The 24,687-nt window shown below is 52.9% G+C and overlaps 1 protein-coding gene across 1 annotated transcript in view; it reads right to left on the reverse strand.

The window, feature by feature from the left end:
- Nucleotides 1-24,052, reverse strand: part of NRXN2 (neurexin 2) — a 110,354-nt gene extending 86,302 nt beyond the window's left edge. The window contains exons 1-3 of the mRNA XM_053560951.1: nucleotides 23,788-24,052; nucleotides 13,550-14,503; nucleotides 1,120-1,137 (exon numbers count right to left, since the gene is read on the reverse strand). Of these exons, the coding sequence (XP_053416926.1) occupies nucleotides 1,120-1,137; nucleotides 13,550-14,261 (730 nt within the window). The 5' untranslated portion in view covers nucleotides 14,262-14,503; nucleotides 23,788-24,052. The remainder of the gene's footprint in view (nucleotides 1-1,119; nucleotides 1,138-13,549; nucleotides 14,504-23,787) is intronic.
- Nucleotides 24,053-24,687: the final 635 nt, after the last annotated feature.

Consider the following 24,687-nt stretch of genomic DNA (forward strand, 5'->3'; position numbering starts at 1 on the left):
GACAAGCCACACCATGGACACCACAAGGAAAAATGGGCTCCAGCCACACTTGGGGGCCAAGAGCCCCTTGCTGCCTTGCTTTCCCAGGATCCTACGCCCTTGGCATTCTCCAGCCCTCCCCTGCAGGGCTTGGGCCCAGGGATCTAGCCTAGGCTTGCCCTCTCTCTCCTGCCTTCCCAGGGAAGCACCTGCCCTGCTATACCCTTTGACCCCTTTCATGGTGGTCACCTGCAGCCCAGCCTTCAAGCCTGGACCACCCAACACAGTCTTCCCTCTCCCTGCTCTTAGTCCACCCCGAGAAGAAAAAGAAACAGGGGAAACCAAAGTAAGAGGGAAAGTTCAGAGAATGACCGAAACCCAGAGAGAGCCTGGGGAAAGACAGACAGGAACAGGTCCAGGGACAGAGCCCTGGAGGAAAAGAGAAGACAAAACCAAGACAGGGAGCAAGGTAAACAGAACAGAAGCCGGGAAAGAATGGGCAGAGAGACCCTCACCCTGGCCCTCCCACTGGGCTGAAGGGAGAAGCAACCCACCCACACCTACCACCCATGGCATGGGGCCAGGGCCCTGCAGCCAGTGTCATCACCTGACCCAGGTACCAGCACCCCATTTTTCCAGAGCTCTGCACTGCTCTCCAGCCCACTGTGCCCTAGAGCAGAGGTGCCAGACCCCAGAGCGGGTTCTTCCCAAGCACGGGCTTCTGGAGCAGCAGTCACCCCCAGCTCACCCCAGAACCTTCTAAGCTCCTTTAGCTGGGCCAGAGAAACAGGTATACACCCTCCCTTCTGAACAATTCCTCCCCCTCCCCCACCCCCACCCCCATCTCTCCCTCGGGTTCTCTGTCCCTCTCCTGAGAGGAAGAAGAAAGGCCACTCAGCAGAGTGGAGAGAAGCAGGTGAGGGCAAGGCCCTGGCCTCCATCTGGCAGTTCTCCTACCAAACCAAGAAAGAGGAGATGGGTGGGGGGACAAGGTAGCCAAAAGAGAACCCCAGATGTCCTTCCCTGGAGGGATCCCAAACATGGCAGGCAAAGGAGTTCTTGGGTGGCCACTGACACCCCTCACATCGGACCCCCATGATGACAGATCCACTACCCTAGTAACTGAGAAGCTTCACTCACCTTCCATGGGGTGCTCCTCTGCAGCCGGCAAGGTTCAGAGGAGGGAGAAGCAGAGAAAGAAGAAAAAAGGACTGTTAGCAAGGGTTAGCAAGGGACTGCAAGGGGAATGAGGGGCCCAAGTTCCCTGAGCTCACACAGGCCCTGACATGCCTCCCCCAACCTGGAAGTCTCCATTTCAGAGAATAGTTTTGCTGGGAAAGAGGCAGAGACAGCACTGTTCCCAAGTCAACTCTGCACAAATGGAGCCAGCCCACCCAAGAGGGCCCAACTCTCATGTGACATTTCAAGAAACTGAGGCCCAGGACAGGGAAGTGACTGCTCAATGTTACACAGAAAATTGGGAGCAGGGCCAGGTGTGGCCTGAGGCTTCCTGACTCCCCCAGACAGGCTCCTCCCTGCATTCCATTGCATCTGAGACAGATGGGGATATGCTCACACCAGTAGCTGTTTTGCAGGGCTCACCCAAGACATGCTCAGTGACATACTGACACACATAGGCACTTAATGATCCAGTGGCACATATAGTCTTTCACACAACTCACACATGAAGCTTTTACACACAAGGACTCAACCACCCTGCAGTTCCCCCACCCACCCAAAGGAGAAAAGGCCTCAGGACATAGAATTCAGAAAACCCAGTTCTGCCACAAAATGCTATGTGACTTCCATTCTATTCATCTAACCTCGCTGAGCACCTCTCTTGCAAAAAGTAAGGGGTCTGAGACTAGATAGTTTCTGAGCCCCCTTCTGATTTGGATTTGGATTCCAGGGCAAAGGCCTTCTTAACAGCTGGGTTAAGCAAAGAGGCCACAGGCTGGATGGCCACTGCAATGTGGGGAGAGGGCCACACGGGCCCAGCTTGGGCAGGCAGCCATCACCTCCTTGGGACCTGCTACCCAATGGGTCAAGAGAGAAGAGGGAAGAAAGAGAGGACGGAGGCAGTTCCTGCAACTAGGCTACACCTCCCCAGGCAGGCCGAGCTCTTGTAAGAGAAGCCAGGCCCCCAGCTCCAAACACCTGCCACATAACCACCTACTGGCCTACTGGGAGCCTTCAGATGAAGCAACAGGCGGGAAGAGACAAACAGCTCAAGTTACGAACATACAAACCAAGTGAGGAAACATATACACACATGTGTAAGCCTCTGAATACACATATATAAACACATGCACACACACGCATGCACACACACTTTGTCTCCTCCTGCCTCCACCCCCACTTTGTGTTATTTGTTCATTTGCTCTTGGGGATGTAACTATAATCCAAAAACAAGCACTGTCATTTGTCCTACCTTATACCACCTCCTCGTTACACACACACTCAGAGGCTGCATGCAAAAACACCAGTACCTGCAGCGATCTAACACATAATACTAGATGCACACACCACTGCCACCCCACACTGCCGCCAGTGGCTACAAACACACACCTCAAGATGAACACAGCTCCCTTGTGATCTATCTGCCATTTCTTAAACCTACACACACAGCCTTTTCACGTCTCTGTCTGTTGCAAACACACTTACACAGAGCACGGTGCTTCTTTTATCTGCAGCTGCATCCCCCCAAAGCGGCATATACAACACTTTTCTTAAACTAAATCACATTAAATTTTCAGCTGGCTAAAGGAGCCCTCGGAGAAACCTTCTGCTCTTGTGCGGACCACTGTGTGGGAATTTCTTTGGTCCCAGGGTGCTAGGCCCCGGTCATTCAGCACAGTCATCTCACTAGCATCTATGCAAACAAAGAGGCATAGTGATTTCTAGATAATCCAACAAGGCAGATATTTCAAAAAGTATTTCCACCTGCCAGAAACGTGCGTCATGCTGTGCTCAAGAAGGTGAAACAACCAACCTTGGTTTGCTTCTGGCTCAGGAGAGATGACACCAGAGACTCATGTACCACTCTTCCTCTGCTGCTCTGCTTTCTGCTGACTCATCCACACCCCTCACCTGCCACCCTTCCGGGCTGGGTCCCCTGCCTGCCACACTTCTCTCACCTCTCCCTGTTCCCCACAGTGATGGTCACTCTCATGGCTTAGGGACTCGCAAACCTGCATTTGTAGCCCCAGCTCTTCCCTGGGTACCAGTCCTGCTGGCCACCTGTCTGCTCAGCAATTGCTTGGCCAGCTCAGTGACATCTAAACTCCACCACGGAAGCCATTCTCAACACTCCACCCCCACAACCAATTGCCTGTTTCCCTGTGTCTAACAAAGGCCAACTAGCACTTTCCTTTTTTTTTCTTTTCAGACAGGGTCTCCCTCTGTCACCAGGACAAAGTGCAGCGACATCACCACAGCTCACTGTAGCCTTGAACAACTGGAATCAAGCGATTCTCCCACCACGGCCTCCTGAGTAACTGGAACTACAAGTGCATAACACACCCAGCAATTTTTTTATTTTAATTTTTTATAGACAGGGTCCTGCTATGTTGTCCAGGCCAGTCTCAAACGCCTCGGCCAGTGCTTTCAACTAGACTATGTGTCTCACTGCCAGGCTCCAGAGATTCCGTTAATCAGCCATGTGCCAGCACTGCACTGCCCCTCAACATGCGACATTACACAACAGCTTCACTGCAAACCTAATGAGCTCCGTGGTGTCATCTATCTCCTCTATACAGAAGAGGGAACACACCCAGGAGCACCAAATCACCTCTGCCTTTCTCCACTGCCATCCTCAGTCACCATAGCCTCCAGCCTCACCCCTGGCACCTGGTTTTCTGCAATAGCCTCCTCCTGGGTGGTCTCCCTGTCCATCCCCAGCCTGGCCCTTCTGGCACAGGTACCTGATCCACTTACTAAATACTGCTGTGATCAACTCACATACTCAGAACCTGCAGCAGCTCTGTTACAAACTCCTCTCCCGTGCTCTGGACCTACATACACATACCCACCTGCCTTCAGAGCAGCTGTCCCTGAGTGCCTCGTGGGCTTCTCACCCTCACCATGTCCAAGATGGGCCTCCTAACCCTTTCCCCTCAAACCCTCTCCTCCTGTCTGCCTTCCCTGATCAAGGAATGCACCCAGAAAGCTGCCCTGCTCTGTTGTGAGGCCAATCACCAGGTCCTATCAATTCCATCTAAAACCTAAATTCCATCTTCTGAAAATTAAACTTAACTGCTAGAAGGCCAGGCACAGTGGCTCAAGCCAGTAATCCTAGCACCCTGGGATGGATTGCTTGAGCTCAGGAGTTTGAGACCAGCCTGAGCAAGAGTGAGACCCCATCTCTAATAAAAATAGAAAAACTAGCTGGGCATCTTGGAGGACTCCTGTAGTCCCAGCTACTGGTGAGGCTGAGGCAAGAGGATCGCCTAAGCCCAACAGATTGAGGTTACTGTAAGCTATGATGATGCCATGGCACTCTACCCAGGGTGACAGAGCGAGACTCTGTCTCAACAAAAAAAAAAAAGAAAGAAAAAAAGAAAGAAACTAAACTGCTAGAGATCCTTCCCATCCCTGTGTCCCTGCCAGCACACCCTGCAATTCATTCCCCACACACCACAAAGTGGTCCAACCAGGACATGACCCTGCAGAAACTTCTTCAAGGCTTCTCAGTGCTCACAGAACAAAGCCCAATTTTCTCAGGCAATTTGACTGTGCCTCCCTCCACCCTCCTTTCCTGGAACAATCCAGACTCCGGCCACCCCCCAACTTCTTCGTGTATTCCTACTATGCCATGCTTCTGCTTATACTATTCCTTGCACTCAAAACATTCTTCTCCGCCCACAAATGCCTGAGAAAAATGATACTTCCTTTAAGACCCAGGTCGTGTCTGTCTGTGTTCGGAACATGGGAGAGCCAGCTGACTTCTTTTGTGCCAGGTCTAGATATGTATATTCTATTATTATTTCGCTTTTTGAATCTATATTACAATTGTGTTTATATATCTGCTTCCTGACTGGACTGTGAAATATCCAAGAACAAGAACAATGTCTCGGGCGGCGCCTGTGGCTCAGTTGGTAAGGCGCCGGCCCCATATACCGAGGGTGGCGGGTTCAAACCCGGCCCCGGCTGAACTGCAACCAAAAAATAGCCGGGCGTTGTGGTGGGCGCCTGTAGTCCCAGCTACTCGGGAGGCTGAGGCAAGAGAATCGCTTAAGCCCAGGAGTTGGAGGTTGCTGTGAGCTGTGTGAGGCCACGGCACTCTATCGAGGGCCATAAAGTGAGACTCTGTCTCTACAAAAAAAAAAAAAAAGAAAGAAAGAACAATGTCTCATTCATCTCCCCATACTCAGCAACTTGCACAGTTCTTGGCTTAAAAGAAAGGCATTCCCATGTTTGTTGAGTGAATAATAAAATAACACTTGTCAGGTACTGAGCACTTAAAGTTTCCCTGGCTCTTTACATGCATTATTCCTTTTATCCACCACTACTACTCTGTATATGGGTGTTACTATTAACACCTTTCTTTTTTTAATTTTTTTAACACCCTTTTAAAAGTGAGGAAAACAAGACTCAGAAAGAGGAAGTCCAAGGTCACCATGCTGGTTAGGAACAGAGTCAAATCTGTCTGGCTTAAAACTTCCAGTGAGCTACATCATGGCCTGGAAGTCAAGACATCTAGAAGCTGATTCTAATCTATAGTTCTGATTTTTATCTCCCACAAAGCACCACAACTTGGTCTCCCCACCACTCCCTGACCCACTCAACTCACCTCCCCTAGACTCCTCATTTAGGCCATTCTCCTGGCAGGAAACCCTTGCCCTTTCCTGTCCTCTGCTGACTCTCACTCTGTCAATCTTCAAGATCTAACCAAGTCTCACTTCCTCCCTGAAGCCTTCCCTGACCACTAAGTTAATAACCATAATCACATTTATCAATCACTTACATGGCATATTGCACCTGGCATATTGTAAAGGATTTCCATATATTAATTCATTTAGTCCTTCTAACACCATTAGTACCTCCATTTTACAGAGTAGGACGTAGAAGAGCAATGTGGGTAATAAATTACCAAGTTCATACAGCTAGCAAATAGCAAAGCCAGGTTCAAACCCAGGCAGCTCTTGCTCTTGACCATTCTGCCATCTTCCCTTGGAAGCATCCAGCTTGTCTTAGTCTTCTGAGAGCAAGCGCTCTCTGCACTGCTCTCCAGAGAAGTCCATCCCGTTCTGCCTGCAGCCACTTCCACCCACAGAAACTGTCACCACCATGGCACTGGACATTAGAACTGACAGTGACCTAACAAACATGACCTCATTTACTCAACTTTCACACACGAGTCTTCCCTGTCTCACCAGAAGACAGAGATGGTGTCATCGATGGTATGTCTTGCCTAACATGAACTCTGATTACAGCAGATTGGTTATCAAGGACTGTGATTAAGACAAAACAAAAGAGAGGAGAGAAAGCTCTAAGCAGCCAAACCAGACATCTCACATTTGGGCATTAAAAATTGAAACGTTCTGGTGCCTGTGGCTCACTGGGTAGGGCGCTGGCCCCATATACTAAGGCTAGTGGGTTCAAACCCGGCCCTGGCCAAACTGCAACAAAAAAATAGCTGGGCATTATGGCAGGCACCTGTAGTCTCAGCTACTTAGGAGGCTGAGGTAAGAGAATCGCCTAAGCCCAGGAGTTGGAGGTTGCTATGAGCTGTGTGACACCATGGCACTCTACTGAGGGCGATAAAGTGAAACTCTGTCTCTACAAAAAAAAAAAAAAAAATGTGATTTTTCTCATAGAAGAGCCTCCCAGGCCCTAACAAGAGCCTACTTAATGTTAGTGATACACAACTCTAATGTGCTTGGGAATGCTGATTCCAGAGTCACAAACAGCAGCACACAGAGAAAGAGGAGAGAGAGAGAGAGGTGTCTGTTGCTAAACAAGTCTTCCTAAGGACAAAGATGGAAAAACTATAAAAAACTAATATAAGAACTCAAAAGCACAGCAGTCTGCCATCGTTTCAGGCAGGGACAAATCCCACTAAAGGAACCACTGGGTGACCGTCCAACGTAATACCTAAAGGGAATCACGATTGCTCTGAGTCATAGGAAAGGTTAAATAATATTCCAGATATTACACTTAGGAGGCAGAAAGATATGGAAAACATATCGTGAAGAGATTTCCATCTGAGATGTCTTAAATGTTGGTAAGCTTTCTGTTTTCATGGGATAATCCCATGCTCTCAAGGGTGAGTTCCTCCCCAAGGGCTCCAAAAACTCAGATGTTCCTGATCCACCTCTGTTGCCCTCCCTGTACTGGGACAGCTACCCGGCAAACATGAGAGCACCCTCAGTGCACGCTGGATTAAGGGACAAGTTGTGGCCCAAGGAATTTAGGGTTCTTATTGATTTCAGATAAAACATTGTTCCTAAGTAGCCCCCATAAACCAAACATGGGTAAATCAGTAGACTGGCTGACCAGTTCTCCTTTTGGAGGCAGCACAGAGACAGGTCGGGAGCAACAGGCTCTTGACCATCTTTGACCCTCTGTAAAATGGACACAGTTACCCTCACATGGCGATCATGAGGGTTAAAAGAGATAAAGTGTAGAAGGCACCCAGCAAATCCCCTCTCTCGCCTCCCTTAACCACATGATCTGATTGATTCTCTTTGGACTCTAACTGCTTCTTTGCTGGGTCTGTGGCCACTCCTCTTCATCCTCCTCCCAACTGTATGCTCCTCTGAAGTCTTGTGCTAATTCTCCCCACCTTCTCCTTGGCCACTTCATCCAATCCCAGAGCTTCCAATACTCTCTACACACTGGCTCCTAGGCTCTGCCTGCAGCCCCACCTTCAATGCAAAACTCTGGTCTCCCATTCCCAACTGCCTGGAATGCCAAGAGGCACCAAAACTCAACACATGCCATGATCTATTGTCCCAAACCTGCTCCCTTTCCAACGTCCCCTTTTCTTCTCACCCTCTTCCCATCCAACCAGGCAAACCTGAAATCTCATCATCTCCAACTCTTCTCCTTCCAGTCCACATGCAAGAGGCAGAGTCCCACAGCTCCAGTTCAGCAGTGCCCTCAACCACTGCCACTGTGACTGACACCATCCTTCCTTGCCACTCCCCATGATAACCAAGGTTCAGGGCCTCAATAGTGCTTCTGAACTATTTCCCAACTGATTTCTCTGCCACAAAACTCTACTTTCTATAAACTCTGTATACTTCACGGTCAGCTTCCTACATATAATTAAGTTATCCATTTACCTGCTCAAATTTCTTTTGTAGCTCCATTTCCCAATTCCCCACATCCACTCAGCATCCAGTAAATGTGAGTTAAATTAAAATTTAGGCCAGATCTCCAAGGCCTGGCCTCAACCTGCTCTTTTCCCTATACTTTTTGGTGCCCTTCTACAGACATGAGGTACGCTTCCCCCTTCCATGCCTTTATTCATACCAGTTCCTTTGCTTAGAGTGACCTCCCCAAAACCAAGTTTATTAATCAATGTTTAAGGCAATCGCAAATAGCATGCCTTTCATAAACCAATCCTCCCAACATGAAACCCCAATAGCACTTTGCTTATAATAATAACTACCATTTACTCATCACTAACTATGTACCCAGACACTCATTTAATTTTCACACCAAACCTATGAGATAAGTGGGCTTATCCTCATTTTACACATAAGGAAAAAAATGAGTCTCAAGGTTAAGTACTCACCTGATATCACAGGCCTAGTAAGTAGACAAGACACATATAGACCCAGATCTGAGCCACAGGAGTCTGCGGCTTAGTCACTAAGCTACACTGCCTCACTCCATCTCTAAGTACATACCACACTCCATTGTACTGCTTTTGTTTGTTTGTTTGTTTTTTAGAGACAGAGTCTCATTTCATTACCCTCGATAGAGTTCCATGGCATCACAGCTCACAGCAATCTCCAGCTCTTGGGCTTAGGCGATTCTCTTGCCTCAGCTTCCCAAGTAGCTGGGACCACAGGTGCCCACCACAATGCCTGGCTATTTTTTGTTGCAGTTTGGCCAGGGCCGGGTTTGAACCCGCCACCCTCGGTATATGGGGCCAGCGCCCTACTCACTGAGCCACAGGCGCTGCCCCATTGTACTGCTTTTTTACTATTATTTATTGAACATTTTCCATGTGCCAGGCACTGTTCTAAGTACTTCACATGAATTAGCTAATCTAATTTTCACAATTCTATACGAGAGGCACTATTATTATCCCCATATACAGATACAGAAACCAGGTCAGAGAAAGCTTAGGTGGAAGATCACTGCCCAGGCAGTCTAGATGCAGAATCTATGCTCTTAACCACACACTGGATAGTTTTTTTAATCTACTTCCTCAATTTAATAGTCCCCTCCCAGAGCAGAGAGTCCATCTTATTCATCTGACTCTCTTGCAGCCCTCAGCACCCAGCCTAACCCAAAGGAGCCCTTGATAACCGACTACCCATTTACTAACAAACTTAACAAACACACATGAGGTTCATGCATCTACCTTCCTGCAAGCACATGCATTACCACTAGTCTCCTATTTATCTCCTGAGCCAAGTACACAACTGACACTCCGTCTTAAACATTAGGGCCACTATTCCACATGAGGTCTCCCACATGCACCTGCACGTCCCTTCTTCTTGATCACTTTTCAGCCCCTTCTCCATAAACATGGGTGACATGAGGAAGCACTGACATGCAAACCACTGCAATTCCCAGACTGCTCTGCCCCAGTTTGGGCAGATAATCAACAAGGGGACACAGACTCTCAGCCGCTCATACTTAGCTCTGTCTTCAGTTATGCGTGACCAACCAAGAGAAAGAAAGCAAGTTTCCTAGCATGGAGATTCTCAGTCAATGGGGAAGCCCAGATCCTGGGAAAGCAGGGGGGATTCCAAGAGATCCACAAACCCGTACACACGCCAAATATCTGAAGGCAAATTGGGACATCTTGCGTATAAAGCTAAAACCATTTTTCAAATGTATATTTTATTAACTGCAACAGCAAATATAACATCAAAGTCATCTAAAAGGTTTTCTGAATTCACAGTAGCTTTGAGTCATTTATGTTCACAATAAACAGATACAAAAATAATAACTACTTTGGAAGAGGTACTGTGAATTACTGACTTTTAAAAATGTTCTCCATCTCAGAAAGAGTTGGGAACCATGCAAAGCAAATAATAAGGAAATGAATGTAACTTCCACAGGAGCTTGGGGACTCCGACCCCTAGAACTATCTTAGAGATCAGGAGCCAGGCCGGCTCCCCTTAAAGTCTTCCTCCACCCACCTCAATACCCAATAGTGAGAGTCTATGCCTTTCCCCATTGGCTGGATGAGAAAGTACTAGAAAAACCATAATGAGCACAGGTATTACAAAAGTTGCCTAAGAAATAAAGAAGGAATATAAGAAAGAATGAGGATGCAGAGTAGGGAGAGAAGGAAGGGGAATCATTAGGGTTGTTACTGGCCATTTCCTCTCCAGATACAATCAGTGTCACATCCCCCTAGAACATATACCTGAAAATACAAACAAATACACACATACGTATTTTTATATACATATACAGCCTTACTCTTACCTCTAATACTTATTAATATCTCTTCATTCATTCCACAAATCTTGATCAAACATCACTAAGTGCCTAGAACTAGATTAGATGCAGGGAATACACAAATGAATAAACACACAACCCTGCCCCTTTGTCATAGACAAAGTACAGTTCTCTCAATAGATAATCACACATACACACCACACATACACACGGCAACCTGCCCCTGCCCGCCGTCTGACACCCACCTCATGTCTCACTTTCTCTTCTCTTACAGGAGTCACACACACACACACACACACACAGGTCAGATGCACATACACTGCCATCTCTCACAGTTCCAACACAGCCAACACAATGTTAATCTGACACCAGCACAGTACCACACCCACCTCATACACACATCCATCCCTCTCACACACATTTACTCTAGCATGTCTAGACGCACAACCACACAACTCATATTCAGAATCATGCACCTCATCCAGTTCACCAGGAGCCTCTGGCCAATGAGTCTTTTCAGGGAATAGATTAAAGTGTTCTGGCTGACCAGGCTGCCTCTGGCTGTGTTTTTCATACACCCAGGCCCAATTCAGCCACAGTGAGACCATGGACCAGGCACTGTAACACCTCTGTCACTCAAACTTCCTCTCCATCAAATCTGAGGGGTAGTTCATCCTATTTTCTTAGGAAAGCTTGTCAGAGAGGGATCATAGGAAGCAGAGAACAAAGTTAGGTTCCTGGAAAGAAAAATTCCTCATAGATTCTGGGTGTCTTACCAGAATCTGTCTGAGGTCTTATGTTAAACATATGCACACAGGAGCCATTCTTGAGCACACACTCGTACACATGGGTACTACTCTACTAAGTACTAGGCCCCATAGGAACTACTGTTCAAACAGACACATTCAGCATAAAATACACACTACCAAACTCTCCGGCCCCCCATACAAACACACACAGACATACAATTTCACAGTTTAGGGAACACCTGAACTCCTTGGAGAAAAGGTGAGAAGGTGTCAGATTAACTTAATACACACAGTTCCTGAAGATGTAGCCCACAACCTTGTCCAAATAACCCCAAAAACAATCCCCAAAGCTTCCTTATGTGTTCCTTTACCACAACTACAGATACACAATCAAACTACTGTCCAAAGTACAGGCTTCCTATAGCCAAGGCCACACCTGCAGACTCATCTCCTTCCATGGCTGTCCACAAGCACAAAGTCACAAGGGCACCGACCCCCAAAGCAGTCCCAGGGCTACATTGGCTTGTGGACACACATGTGCACATACACACATTCCCCAAAAGATTGCTTCTCAGAAGGCAGACATACACACAATCGCTGAGTGACCCACAACTTCCAGAGTTACTGGGGGAGAGGAAATCCAATCTGACTACACATATCTGCTGGACAAACAGCTGCCAGGGACTGGGAATGCAGGAGAGTCACATGCTCCACCCCCCAAAAGATGGGGAACTTCTTCCCAGCTGCCCAGCCAGACTCACATGAAAGAAGTTCCCTAAAGTCTCTCCTTCTTGTGGCCAGGGCCTATGGAAGGCCCAACCCAACCACCTGGCCCCCTCAGTCACTCATCTCAACCAGACACCCTCCCTCTGACAGCTAGGGTGCTGGCAGAACCCCTTCCTTCCTCCTGCAGGCCTCCCTTTCAAGCCCCTATTCCATATTCAACTCCATATTTCAGAGCACTAACAACCCCTGTCCTAACCAGGCATCTCTCACCCACACCCCAGCTCTCCAGGCCCTGGGAGAGACTACCAGCCATCTCTGTCCCTCACCAAAACTGTCAATTCCTAGTCAGAAGACAAGAGGCCTCAGCCACCCTCTCCCTCATCTTCCCATCACTCTCAAAGGGTCTAGGCCCGGTGGCGCCTGTGGCTCAGTGGGTAGGGCGCCGGCCCCATATACCAAGGGTGGCGGGTTCGAACCCGGACCCGACCAAACTGCAAGAAAAAAATAGCCGGGCGTTGTGGTGGGCGCCTGTGGCCCCAGACACTCGGGAGGCTGAGGCAAGAGAATCACCTAAGCCCAAGAGCTGGAGGTTGCTGTGAGCTGTGACGCCAGGCACTCTACCGAGGGTGACAAAGTGAGACTCTGTCTCTAAAAAAAAAGGGGGGGGGGCCTAGGTCGATTCTGTGGTAAAAAATAAACATCTGGTTCCGCCTTCCAGGAGGAAGGTGCAGTTACAGCCTCGCAATCCCCACTCTCTCCTACCTGCCCTCACATAACCATTGTGTCTTTTTCCCCACGCCCATCACTCTCATGCCCAGGCCCTCATCCCCTTCCGGTTCAGGCCTCACAGGCTGCATTTCTCGCCCTTCACTCTCGAACCTCCAAGGACTGCGGCCAACTGCTGACCATGCCCACGCCTTCTAGGCCCCGCCCACTGCCTTCCATAGGCCCCGCCCACAAACCTCGCCAGGCCCCCACAGGTCCTGCCATAAGGCCCCACCCACTGTCTCTCACAGGCCTCGCTCTCGCAGGCCCCACCTGCAATGGCTCTCTCACACAGGCCCCACTCAGAATCCTTCGTGGTCCCACACAAGGCCCTGCCCTCTCACAATCCCAACCCCTTGTCTTTCAGGGAATCCCCCCACAACAGTTCTTCAGGGAACCCCGCCCACAATATCCGCCCTCAAGGCACTGCTCATAGGCCACGCCCACAGCCTTCATTCCCACCCCGCCAGCCCCTTTAGAACCTCACTGGTACTTGGTCGCCGCGAGGCTCACAGTGGCCACGCCCACACTGTCCGCTCCGCCCACTGGTTAACCCCACACCTCTCTCTCACACATGGCTCCCACAACTCCCGCGTGCCGGTTCATATTCTCACACGCCACCCGCCCGAGCTTAGGGATCTCGTCTCAGGCGCCCCCACAGGCCTCATCCCCTCACCACACACCGCCGCCCTTCACTCACGCGCCCCGGCGCCCTGCAGAGGCTTCAAGGGGCTCACCTTCGCTGCAGAACTTGCCGCCGAAGCCCGTGTGGCTGCAGTCGCAGCCCACCTCACCGGGGGCCAGCACCGTGCAGAGGCCGCCGTTGGCGCAGGGATTGCGCGCGGGCGCGCACAGAGGGTCGGCGGCGGCGCCGCGCAGGCCCTGGCTGCCCAGCAGCGCCGGGGGCCGCTCGCCCAACTTCAGGTTGGCCAGGAGGCCACGGAAGGGCGGTTCGTACTTGACTGTGCTGAGCGTGAGCGCCGAGAGGCGCACGTCGGGCGGGATGCCGCCCACGAACAGGTCGCTGGCCACTTGCATCTCCCGCCGCTTGGAGCGCACCTCGGCGGCGCGGGCTTCGCCGTCCACAGCCAGGGCCGTGCGGCGTGCGTCGCGGGTCAGCAGCACCATGTGCCAGCGGTCGTCAGCCACTGGAGTGTCCAGCTGCAGCGTCGCCGGCTCGGCGCACGAGAGCGTGAAACGCAGCCGCAGGCGCCCGTCCAACACCAGCAGCTCCAGGAAGTCGCAGTCTCCGCCATCGTCCAGGTAGAGCAGCAGCGCGCGCGTGGCGTTGGTGCGCAGGCTGAAGCTGAGCTCGCCACTGCTCGCCGCGCCCGCCCAGCGCGCATAGCGAGCCCACTGCCCGGGGCCGCCACCGAACTCCAGGCTGTCCGCGCCTGCCACCAGCGCCAGCAGCAGCAGCAACGGCCGCCACCCACTCCCGGGCGCCATGCCTCCGTCGGCCCCGGCCCCGCCCGGCCCCCGGCCCCGCTCAGGCTTCAGAGCCGCGGGCTCATGGGGCGGGGAGGGGGCCGGGCGCCCCCGCGCCGAGCGGAGCTCTCTTGCAGACTCACAGTGCCATGGGCCCGCCTCAGGTCAAGGCGTTCAGAGGCCCAGGTGGGGACTTCCCTTGGGCGGTAGAGAGGGCGCCCCTCCCCTGCTGCGGGCTCAGACGGAAGATGGGGGAGGGATGCCTGTGGGGAAACAGAGAGGAAAGAGTTAATGAGGGGCTCACAGAAGGAGCCCTAAGTATTGGGCTCCCCCTCCTACCAAGAGGCCCCCAATAGTTTCACTTTTGGACTTGAGCCTGCCCTGATCTGGAAAGGGTCCCAAGGCAAGCCACACCACCATAGATGGAGGACTAGGGGCCCAACACCTGGGAAGAGGTGACATTCACTGGGGCCATTTTTAGTTTCAGAGGTGGACAGGTGGAAAGGTGACACGTTAGGGTCCAATAGGATCCCAGCCCAAGCGTCCTGACCCTCACCTTCTCAAAGGACCCAGGTATCAGGACCAAGGTTAGCTCCTTGGGGCCAGGACTAGGAACTGTCTTGCAGCTGGTCACCCCAGCTCTTTGTCTGAGCTGCCTAACTTCTGTGCATGGCTCCCACCTCCAGCCACGGCTCCTCTCTTTCATCAGCTCTTGATGCTGGATAATGAAGTTGCTAAATAATTCATTGGGATTAATTAAATGCCAATTCATCAATGGTATCACAGGGTAACCAGGCGGAGAAGGGGGCAAGGGAGAAGAGCTAGCCAAGACCCAGGTATCCAGCCCCTAAGCCTTCTCCATCCATGCAAGGACATAGGCATCTGATTGTATGTCTCAAATATCCCCCAACACACACTTACCCCTTCCCAGGCCCCAACCTCTCTGCTCACCAGCCCAGGTCCTTCCTGAAGCTAAACGTCACACTCAACCTCCAGCTTCTGGTCCTCAGCCTCAGGACTGGCCTCACTACCCGGATTCCCTTCACCCCTCAGTTCCCCCTGCCCACACCCCCCACAGGACTGGGGGAGCCACCAGCAGGCAGGCAGGCTTATTTGCATAAAATTGCCTTTCTGAAATGATTACCCTTGTAACGGGCTGTCAGAGAGCAATTTATACCCCACGCCGGGGAGGGGAATTTGCATCTCGTTAAACTCTGAGTCGTAATTATTTATATCCAACAACCCTCCTGAATATTGCATTGATTTTATTTTGGGGAGGGAGAGAGGGAAGGAGGTGGGGAGAAGCCTGGGAGAGAAGCAGGGAGGGGCTGGAGTTTAGGAAGACAAGGAAAGATTGAAGGGGGGGAGAGAGAAGAGGAAAGGGAGAGAAGTGCATGAAAAGTGACAGAGATGGAAGAGTGATGGCGGAGAAAGGTGGCCTGCTGGCCAGAAAAGAAAAAGAAGATAGAGAAAATTAAATTTCCAATTCAAACAGCATTTGTCAAGGTCCTGGATGCTGGGCATTTTTACAAATGTCACTTTACTTAATCATTCTGAGAAGTCCCATTATACACATTAACCACGGGGAGACCCACGTAAGAAGTCTGGGGACTTGCCCAAGGTCACACAGCCAATCAGCAGGGAACTGGGACTCAGATCCAAGTCTGCTCAATTCCAGCATCTTCAGGAAAGAAGCAAGGACAGAGGGGTGGAAACCAAAAGAGGGGCGTAGCTCAGAGGGGTGGAAACCAAAAGAAGAGGAGAGGCTGACTTAGGGACAGGAAGGTTAGAAGAGAAGCCAAAGAGCTACACGGGAGGAAGTTGGAACCCCTAAAAGCCATATGAGGGGGTGAGCAGAGAGCAGCACATGTGCAGAAGGCAGATGGGGCAGAGAGGGCCTCAAAAAGCCATAGGGAGCATGTGGGGAGCCAAGTTCAAGTTCAGGGCCCTCGGGTCCCTTCATGAAACTCCTGATGGCTGCCTTCCCAATCCTACAGGCTCTAAGGGGGACCCAAGTGTCCTGCCCCCATGCTTCTCCAAGGGCTGTCCCTTCCCAGGCAGCAAGGAGGAGATCTAGGCAAGCAGCCCCCACTCCCTATACACTGTGAAGTTATATATAGCTTTGCCACTGCCTCTCCTCATTGGGTAATGGAGATAATTAACATGCGCGGGCTAATTAGCCAATCAAATTAAATGCAGCACCTGCTCCCAGCCTGATTGACGCCCTCACCCCACACGCACACACCCTCCACCACCCCCCCACTACCCCCGAAGCAGAGGAGAGGGTCCCTCAGTCATGGGGGAGGGAAAGGCCAAAGCTCCCCCACTTCTCTAGAAGTAGTAGCCAGAGACCCCAGCTGAGGCACAGCCCTGTGGTCAGAAGTGACCATCCTTCCTCCCTCCCTGCTGGGGTCTGAGTCCCAGGCTGGCCTAACCTCACCTCGGTCAGCCTCTCTCCCAGCACCACCACCTACCTCACCTCCAGACACTATTTTGTGGAGGGAATTAATTAGCTATTGATTTGCACTGGCAGAAGGAATACAATTCCATGCTTCTGTCCACTCACCCCCAAGCCCTGGAAGGGGGTGATTCTATCCTTTGCCCCACTCCCAACCTAGGCCCCCTGCCCTGCTCATATCCCCCACCCTCTTGGGAAGTAGCAGAGGGGCTCTTAAAGAAAGTGTAGAGAAGGGTCTCCCACCACTCAGGAGGATGGAGGAGGATGGTGAGGGACGGTGCAGAGGCCTTCAGAGCCTGGGAAGCAGGGCCCTGGGTCCTGAGAGCCAGCAGGAATGTTACCTGGTTGGCGGGGGCTGTTGCAAAGCAAGTGAGAGTCCAGAAGTAGGTGGCTGTGATGCTGTGTGTGGAGGGAGAGTGGGGTGCTGAGCGAAGGCACGTGTCTGAGCGGCTGTGGGCAGAGGCTGGGCTTAGGCAGTGCCTCCAGGGAGGGGTGAGGGCGGGGTCTAGGCCTGCAGCCCCTCGAGGCTCATTACTCATTCTCCCCACAGCCCACAGCTCTGCAGCACAGGCTGGCCTGGCTGGCCAGGGGCACAGGGGCTGCAGAGCTGACCAAGAAGATGCCCCAACCCTTCCCAAGTCCTCTCCCAGGGGACCCAGAGAGCCTGGGGGCAGATTTAGGCTTTTCAGGCAGAAATATCCCCAAGAGGAGCTAAGCAGACACCTGGGTCCTTTCCACCCTCACTCATACCCAGGAATCATGCTGCTCTTCCCGTGCCTTCTCCTCCCTCCAGCCTCCCCCTACCAGGCCAGACTTCTGCTGGCCCTGCCTCCAACCCGCCCTTCTCTGAGGACACAGGGTGTTCTTGTTGCCCTAGGGTGCTCCATCCTTCCTCAGCTCTGCCACTCTGTTCTCTGGCCTCACAGCAGCCCTTATCTCTAGAGCTCTTCTCCCCAGAGGCCAGGCCCATTCCTCCCACAACTATATCAAGTAAGCAGTGTCCCCTGGAGTTGTGCAAAGAAATGGCCCCTCCTCTGGGCTCTTGCAGCACAGTGGAAGCCCCCCTGCACCCACAGTGTTCAGGCACTGTCCCTCAAGACCCACTCTTCTTACCCAGTGCCCACTGCCAGCACAGGGACATTGGCCAAAGCAGCCCCAGGGGACCCTACATGCTCATTGAAGTCCATCCATGCAGTACACACTGCTGGCCCAGAGCCACCACAGCTCTGGGGAGCTGACCTCCCTGGTAATCCTGAGATTCTACACGCGGTCAGCTCTTAATGCTCCTTGCCACAGATGAACCCTGTAGCTGCAGGCCTCTAGTGACCAAAACTGGAGAGGGTGGGGCTTGGGGTGACCAGGCTGCCCTCAGAAGCTCTGTCTACTCTCTCCCTGACTCTACTCTCTCCCACTACCTCTTGCTGGGTCCTCCTAACCAGTCAGCCTCCTCATCTTTCCACACAGCCAGGCCACTGCCACTGTGGCCTCCAAGTTACAACTTTTGGGCTCCCACTCTGCATCAAGTGGGACCCCCTATGTGCACTGTCTTATTTAATCCTCCAGGATCTAGGAGATAGTTTTGTCACTCAGGCTTATAGATGAGGAAACTGAGCTTAGAATGATGTATTCACTTGCCCCATGTCACAGTGCAGGTTAAGTGGGATCTGCTGGCTCCAAAGTCTATGGCCTTTCTTCTCCCCTGTACTGTCCCCAGGCCATAGGGCAGTGTCAGAGGCTCAGAGCCCACCTTCCTCTTTCACAGGGGACACCATCCCCTACAGGTGCCCCAGACTCAGAGCCTGCCCAGGCATGGAGAGAAAGAGGCTTCAGAGCTCATGGAATTCATCTTGCTCAGCTTTTTCTGAGGTGGAAACTGAGTCCCAGAGGGGGGCAGTGACCAACTGGAATAAACAGAAGAGCAAGACTAGAACCAAAGTCACTAGTCTTCCATTCTAGATGCTTTCAATTGTACCTGCTGATCCAGACCTGGGCCTTCCTTGACCAACCAAAGGCTTCAGCCCCATCTCCACTGGTATAAAATGAACAAATGGATCCAAATCCTGGGGTAAGGAAGTCTGTGTCTCTCCTGGCAGAGTTATTGGCCAAGGGCCCTCTCCTGGCATTCACACAGCCCCCTCTCTGGCCATGCCAAAACAAACACACACACACACACACACACACACACACAGACACACACACACACACACACACACACACCCTCCCTCCAGCCATGGGAATGCCAGCCTCCCTCTGGCTCTCCTTTCTTCACGCCAGCATCCTCTCCTGCCAGCTGGGAGTGAGACAGCAGGGGCCTCCCCCAGGCGCCAGGGCGGAAGAGCTGGGTTTACACACATTCTGGTGGCCCCAGAAGGCAGCCCGTGGACAGGTGGGAGAAGTGCGTGTTACGGAGGGGGGAAGATTTTGGCTCAAGCTAAAGAGAAACATGCTGGCAATCCAACAGTGGAGTAGGCTGCCTCAGGGGGTGGTGAGTTCTCCGTCTGTGGAGGTGTACAAGCTGAAGCAGGATGACTACTGCCCAGAGACGTTCAGGAGGGGGCTCATGAATCGTATGGGAGAAGGACATCAGAATGCTTGACCTCTGAGGTCCCTTTAAGGTGCAGAATGGTTTTGGAGGGTCTCCTCTCCCCTAAACACCAGGCAAGATTGGCAGATGGAAAAGAGCTCCTACCTTGCCTTCCTGCCCCTTCCTTCCAGCCCTGATGAGCTGGGAAGACTCCCAGCATGCCCACACCCAGCCACAACCTCAGCAGGCAAAAAGCAAAATAGTGCCCCAGTTAGAAGCACTGGCTCTGGAGCCTGGGTTCAAAAGCCAGCTCTACCCCAATCTAGTCATGTGACCTTTGGCAAGTTACTTAGCCTCTCTATGCTTCTGGATTTTTTTTTTTTTTGAGACAGAGCCTCAAGCTGTCACCCTGGGTAGACTGCCATGGCATCACAGCTCACAGCAACCTCCAACTCCTGGGCTCAAGTGATTTTCTTGCCTCCGCCTCCCAAGTAGCTGGGACTACAGGCACCCACCACAATGCCTGGCTATTTCTTAGTTGCATCCATCATTGTTGTTTGGCAGCCCGGGCTGGATTCGAACCCGCCAGCTCAGGTGTATGTGGCTGGCACCTTAGCTGCTTGAGCCACAGGTGCAGAGCCTGTGCTTCTGTTTTTGATGTATAAAATAGAGATAATAATAATGTTGTCAAAATTAGAATTAATATATGTAAAGCACTGAGTCAGTGCCTGGCCTAGACTACAGTGTGGAAAAACGTGTGCCATACTAATGATTATTTTTAAGATTCCTCTTCCTTTAACAGTTTGCAAAACTAGACACATGTAATATTTCCTTTGATTCCCACCAGGAACTAGTAAGGGTAGTAAGCAAGGCAGGTAGCATCACTGCCCTTTTTTACAGATGAAGAAACTAACAGGGGGGAGAAGAGACCCACCCAAGGTCAGGCAGCTCATAGGTGGCAGAGCTGGGGCTCAGATTTGGTTCTGTGCAGCTCACAGCCTCATGCCCTCTGCCAGGTATTGCATCCTGCCTAGGAAAACAGGAGATGAGGTGAACAGGCCTAAAGACAAGTGGGGTGGAAATGAGTGTACTTGTCTGTGGGTTTCCTGAGCAGGTCTCTGTTACATGGAGAAAAGCATGAAGACAGTTGGGCACAGATGGGTGGCAGCTCTAGGTGTGCAGGACAAGAATGCTGAATGCTGCCCAGAGTTTAGGGCTGGGGAAATGGGTAGGTTAGACAGAGGTGCAAAGGAGAGACTTGGTGGAGTGGGGGCCTGAGCACATGAGACCATGGGGGTAGGTGGCGAGAGTGATGAGCTCCAACTGTCCTATGCTGTGCACAGCTGGGGCACACAAACCCAGGCGGGTATGACCCAGTAATGCAGAGAGGACAGATGGTTTCCAGGGGCAGCCTTGTGAATAAGCACAAGGTGCCCGGAATGTTCCAAAAGGTAGCCATGACAGGTGTGTGTGTGTACGTGTGTGTGCATGAGCACACACAGGGAAGGTTGTGATAATGATGATAAAAATAGCTACCATCTACTGGGGGCCTTCTGTGTGCCTGAGAAATATATCCAATGAAGAAAAGGTCACAGAGCACTTAGCATGGAGCCAAGCACACAGTAGGGACACTAAACATATAATTGTTACTATTATTATTGCCATGATAATCATCTCATCTCCTCCTGACAACGTCCCCATGAGATAGGTGTGAGAATCCCATTTTACATGCAAGGAAACTGAGGCTCGCTAAGGAGCAGTGCTGAATCCATGCAGCTTCACCCTCACCTCACTGTGATAGACAGCCTTATAAACCACAACAAGTGCCATGCACACTCGAGAGGGTATCAGTTGGATCACTTGTTGAGTGAGCCTGGGAGAGCACACAGGCCTCTCTGTGTGGAAGGGGCTGAGGCAGCAGAGCCGTTCTGATGGAGGGAGCAATAGGTGAATGGCATGTGAGGACATACAATCAGGGCATCCCCTGGGGGCTGGGCTCGGGAGCTATGAATGAATGGACAGTGTGTCTCCAGCAAAGAGGCAGGTGTAGGAGCCCTGAGTGTGAGAATGAATGCTGGGGGTAGGGGACGCTGAGAAATAGGGTTTGGGGAGGCTCAGAGGGAGGCCCAATGTGGCTGACTCCTGGACTCCACTGGGAGGAATTGGGTCATGGTCAAGACAGGTAGCAGAGTCTGGGCTTGGGGGCTTTCTGAGGCCACAAAGATAAGAGAGAGAGTGAGAGGGAGAGTGAAAGGAGGAGAGAGGCTTAGTGAGTGAGCCAAGACACAAAGGGTTTGTTAAGCATGCATGTGTGTGCCTTGTGCACACACAGAAGCCTGGGGCAAAGTGCTTAGGACCCAAACAAGCACGTGGTACTTATCGATGTGTTCATCAGGGGGCAGGAAGCTGTTGTATCTGGGGGGGGCGTGCATGTGTGAGTGTATATAGCTGGGAGTGATGGTGTGTCCAGGAGGGGAGGTGTGTCCCAGGGAATGAAGATGTGAAGCAGGAGCACAGGTGTGCCTGGGATAGCTGGGGGCCTGCAGAGGTGAATGCTGAATGCAGACTGTGTGCATCTGAGGGAGAGGGCTGGCAGTGCTGTGCTGGGGGTTCTGGAGGCATGTAAGGGCCTTGTGCGTGTCGTGTACATGACAGCAGGGTGCATGGAGGAGGTCTCTGAGGCAGGCAGCGAGGTGGCAGTCTCCCTGGGCGGGGAGTGTGGGCGGTATGCTGCTGGGAGGTGTATTGTGTACGCAGGTGTGTATGCTCATGTAGGTGTGTGTCTGGGTGGGTGTCACGGAGCGTGTGTATCAGTGTCAGGATGTCTGTGTCACTGACAAGGGCAGGGGGGAGGGAACAGCTGGAGCCTGAGAGCAGATTGAGAGCCTGCAAGGAAAGCGAGGTGCCCAGCCCCTCAGGAACCCAGTCCTCCCATCTCAGGAGTCCCTTGTCGTAAGGACTCAGCCAGGCCAAGAAGCCAGTTCTGTCTCTAGGAGAGAACTCCTCAGGAGCCATGGCCTGTCGGCCAGTCCCACCCACCCCATGAATCTGAGATGGGTCTGAAAATACTTCCTCTAGAAGGAATGAAGAGCCCCCATTGCCAGACCCTTCTCCCCTGCCCCAGAAATATCCAGCCATGCCTTGGGTGCCAGCATCCCTGGAGCCATCCTTGGCAGCAGGAAGAGTTAGGGACCTGAGCAGTTGAAGCACCCACAAAACAGAAGGCCTCACAGCTAACAGCCCAATGGACCTCCCTCCTCTCTTTCTTCATTCCTTCTCCCTTCTCTCTTTCTCTGGCAAAAGACAGAGAACCTAAAACCCTAAAGTCTGCCCTCTCCCAAAAGGAATGCCAAGAGGCTGGGAAGGTAGACAAGGAGGGGCAAGAATGAATGGGAAGGAGGAGAGAAGCCTCCCCCAACACATATGAAAATGAGGGTGCATGAAGCCCCCAAGGCAGTCAAGAGGACTAGAGACCCCTAAGATTCATTCCATCTCTCCAGGTCTGGACAGCCTCCCCCTTCACTTCCAGGTACCAAGAAACAACACCCTCGGAGCCTTTGCTGGTTCAGTGAGGCACCAAATGCCCTCTCCCAGGACTCTGGAGGGGGAAGACAAGAGCCCCCCAAAGCCAATTTTGCTCTCAAGAGCCCATCGAGTGTTCAAGGGCTCATATCCCAGCCCAAAGAACCCAGGGCAGACTGCTGCTTCAGCTAGGGGGGGAGGCTGGGACAAGAGAAATGGTCCCCTCCTCTTTAGGGGTGGGGGAGCAAGCCCAAGGCCCTGCAGCTCCCGCTCCCCCTGCAGCACTCTCTGACCAGAACCTTGTCACCACCCCCAGCTCATTCCCACCCCAGCACAAGCCCCCTCCTACTGATTTCCCAGTCTCCCTCTCTCATTACCCCCAGCCTTCCCCCGCAAGCTTCCGCTCCTCTCCCTCAGACCCCCATCTATCCACCAGCATGGACCATCTCTGCCTCAGCAACCTGGCACCTTCCCCTCTACTCCCTCTCAGTAACCTCCTCTCCCCTTGGCTCCCATCCCTAGGAAAGCCTGGTCCTCAGTGGGTCCCCCCAGATGGAAGCCCTTGGTCTGGCCCTGCTCCTTCCGTTTCCACTTCTCTCTCCTCACCGGCCCCCTCTCCTCCTCCCACGAAGCCCAGTTCTTGCTGGTTTCTCCCCTGCAGACCCTCCAGAGCACAACAGCCCCTCTAGCCCAGCACTGCTTTTACCCCAAGGCTAAGACAGACTGGGGACCCCCCTTTAGAGTTCCCTTATAGCCCTCTGAATGCCCCTCCTTCCCTTCCCCCAATGACCCTCCTTCCCACCCTCTCCATTTGCCCCAGCTCAGGGCCAGTGCCCCCTCCACAGAGAGCCTCCGACCCCCAAAGCCCCCCACGAGCGGTTTCACCTCCTTGCTGTCACCCAGCCATCCCTCTCAGCGCGGCACCCCCGCCCCCCCATTCATCCTTCCTGCCTCCCCCACCCCCTCCAATCCGCTCCCCTCACCCCCGATCGGCTCCCACCCCCCGCCCGTCTCCGCCGCAGCACCCCCCCCATCTCCTGTACCTGGGTCTAGGGGCGCCAGGAGCTGGAGTGTGGAGATCGGAGCTAAGGGGCCGCCCTGTCTCTGGCGGGTGGCAGAGCCGGGACCAGCGGTGTCGGCCGCCTAGCGCCTCTCTCGTTCCCCGCCGCGTCCCCGCCCGCCGCGGTGCCTCTCCGAGGAGGATGCTCCGCGAGTCAGGGCGGCTGCTCCCGCCGCCGCATCCCTGCAACACCGACTGACGGCAGCATCAGCACCGGTGCCCGCCCCCCAGGCGTGCGCATTGGGCCGCGCTGCGCTAACGGACGAGCGGCGCAGCCAATGCGAAGGTGCAGAAGCCGCCAGTCCCGCGGCTCCACAGGCCCACCTCCCTCCCCCGCGCGGGACCCAGGCGTCCCGGCCCCGGGGCACTCGCGCTCTTCTCCGCTTCTTGAGTCCTTAGCCCCGGCGCCAGGGCCCCCAACCCGGCCGACCCCAACCCAGCTTCAAGGTCTTTTCTGAGAACCCAGGGGCCCTAGTCCCTCGCCCTTTGGGTTGGCCCTTAGGTCCCGCACTCATCCCCGTGGACGGCGGATCCATGTGGCAGCGCCCAGGGCCGAGACAAGCCGAAGGAGAGGCTGTGGACCGGACTTGGGGCACCGCGGGAGCGTGACTGGCGCGGGGCTGGGGGCGCAGCGCCCTCTGCTGGCTACAATCAGGGCCGGGCCAGGGCTGCGAGGAGAAACCCGCTCCTCGGCTGCCTGCCAGGGGCTTTTTGCAGCCAGTAGCCTGGCCCCTGCCTCCCACTACCTGGGTGGCCTCTGGCTTAAAGCCCCCAGAATTGAGGAGGAAATAGTTTTACTGGCATTAAACCCAGAGGCGGGGAGGAAGGGAAAGGCAGAGAGGGATCGAGATAGACCTAGGGGCTTGGGGTTTCTCAGCCCTGC

The sequence above is a fragment of the Nycticebus coucang genome, chromosome 14 (assembly GCF_027406575.1).
Source record: "Nycticebus coucang isolate mNycCou1 chromosome 14, mNycCou1.pri, whole genome shotgun sequence".
NCBI lineage: Eukaryota > Metazoa > Chordata > Mammalia > Primates > Lorisidae > Nycticebus > Nycticebus coucang.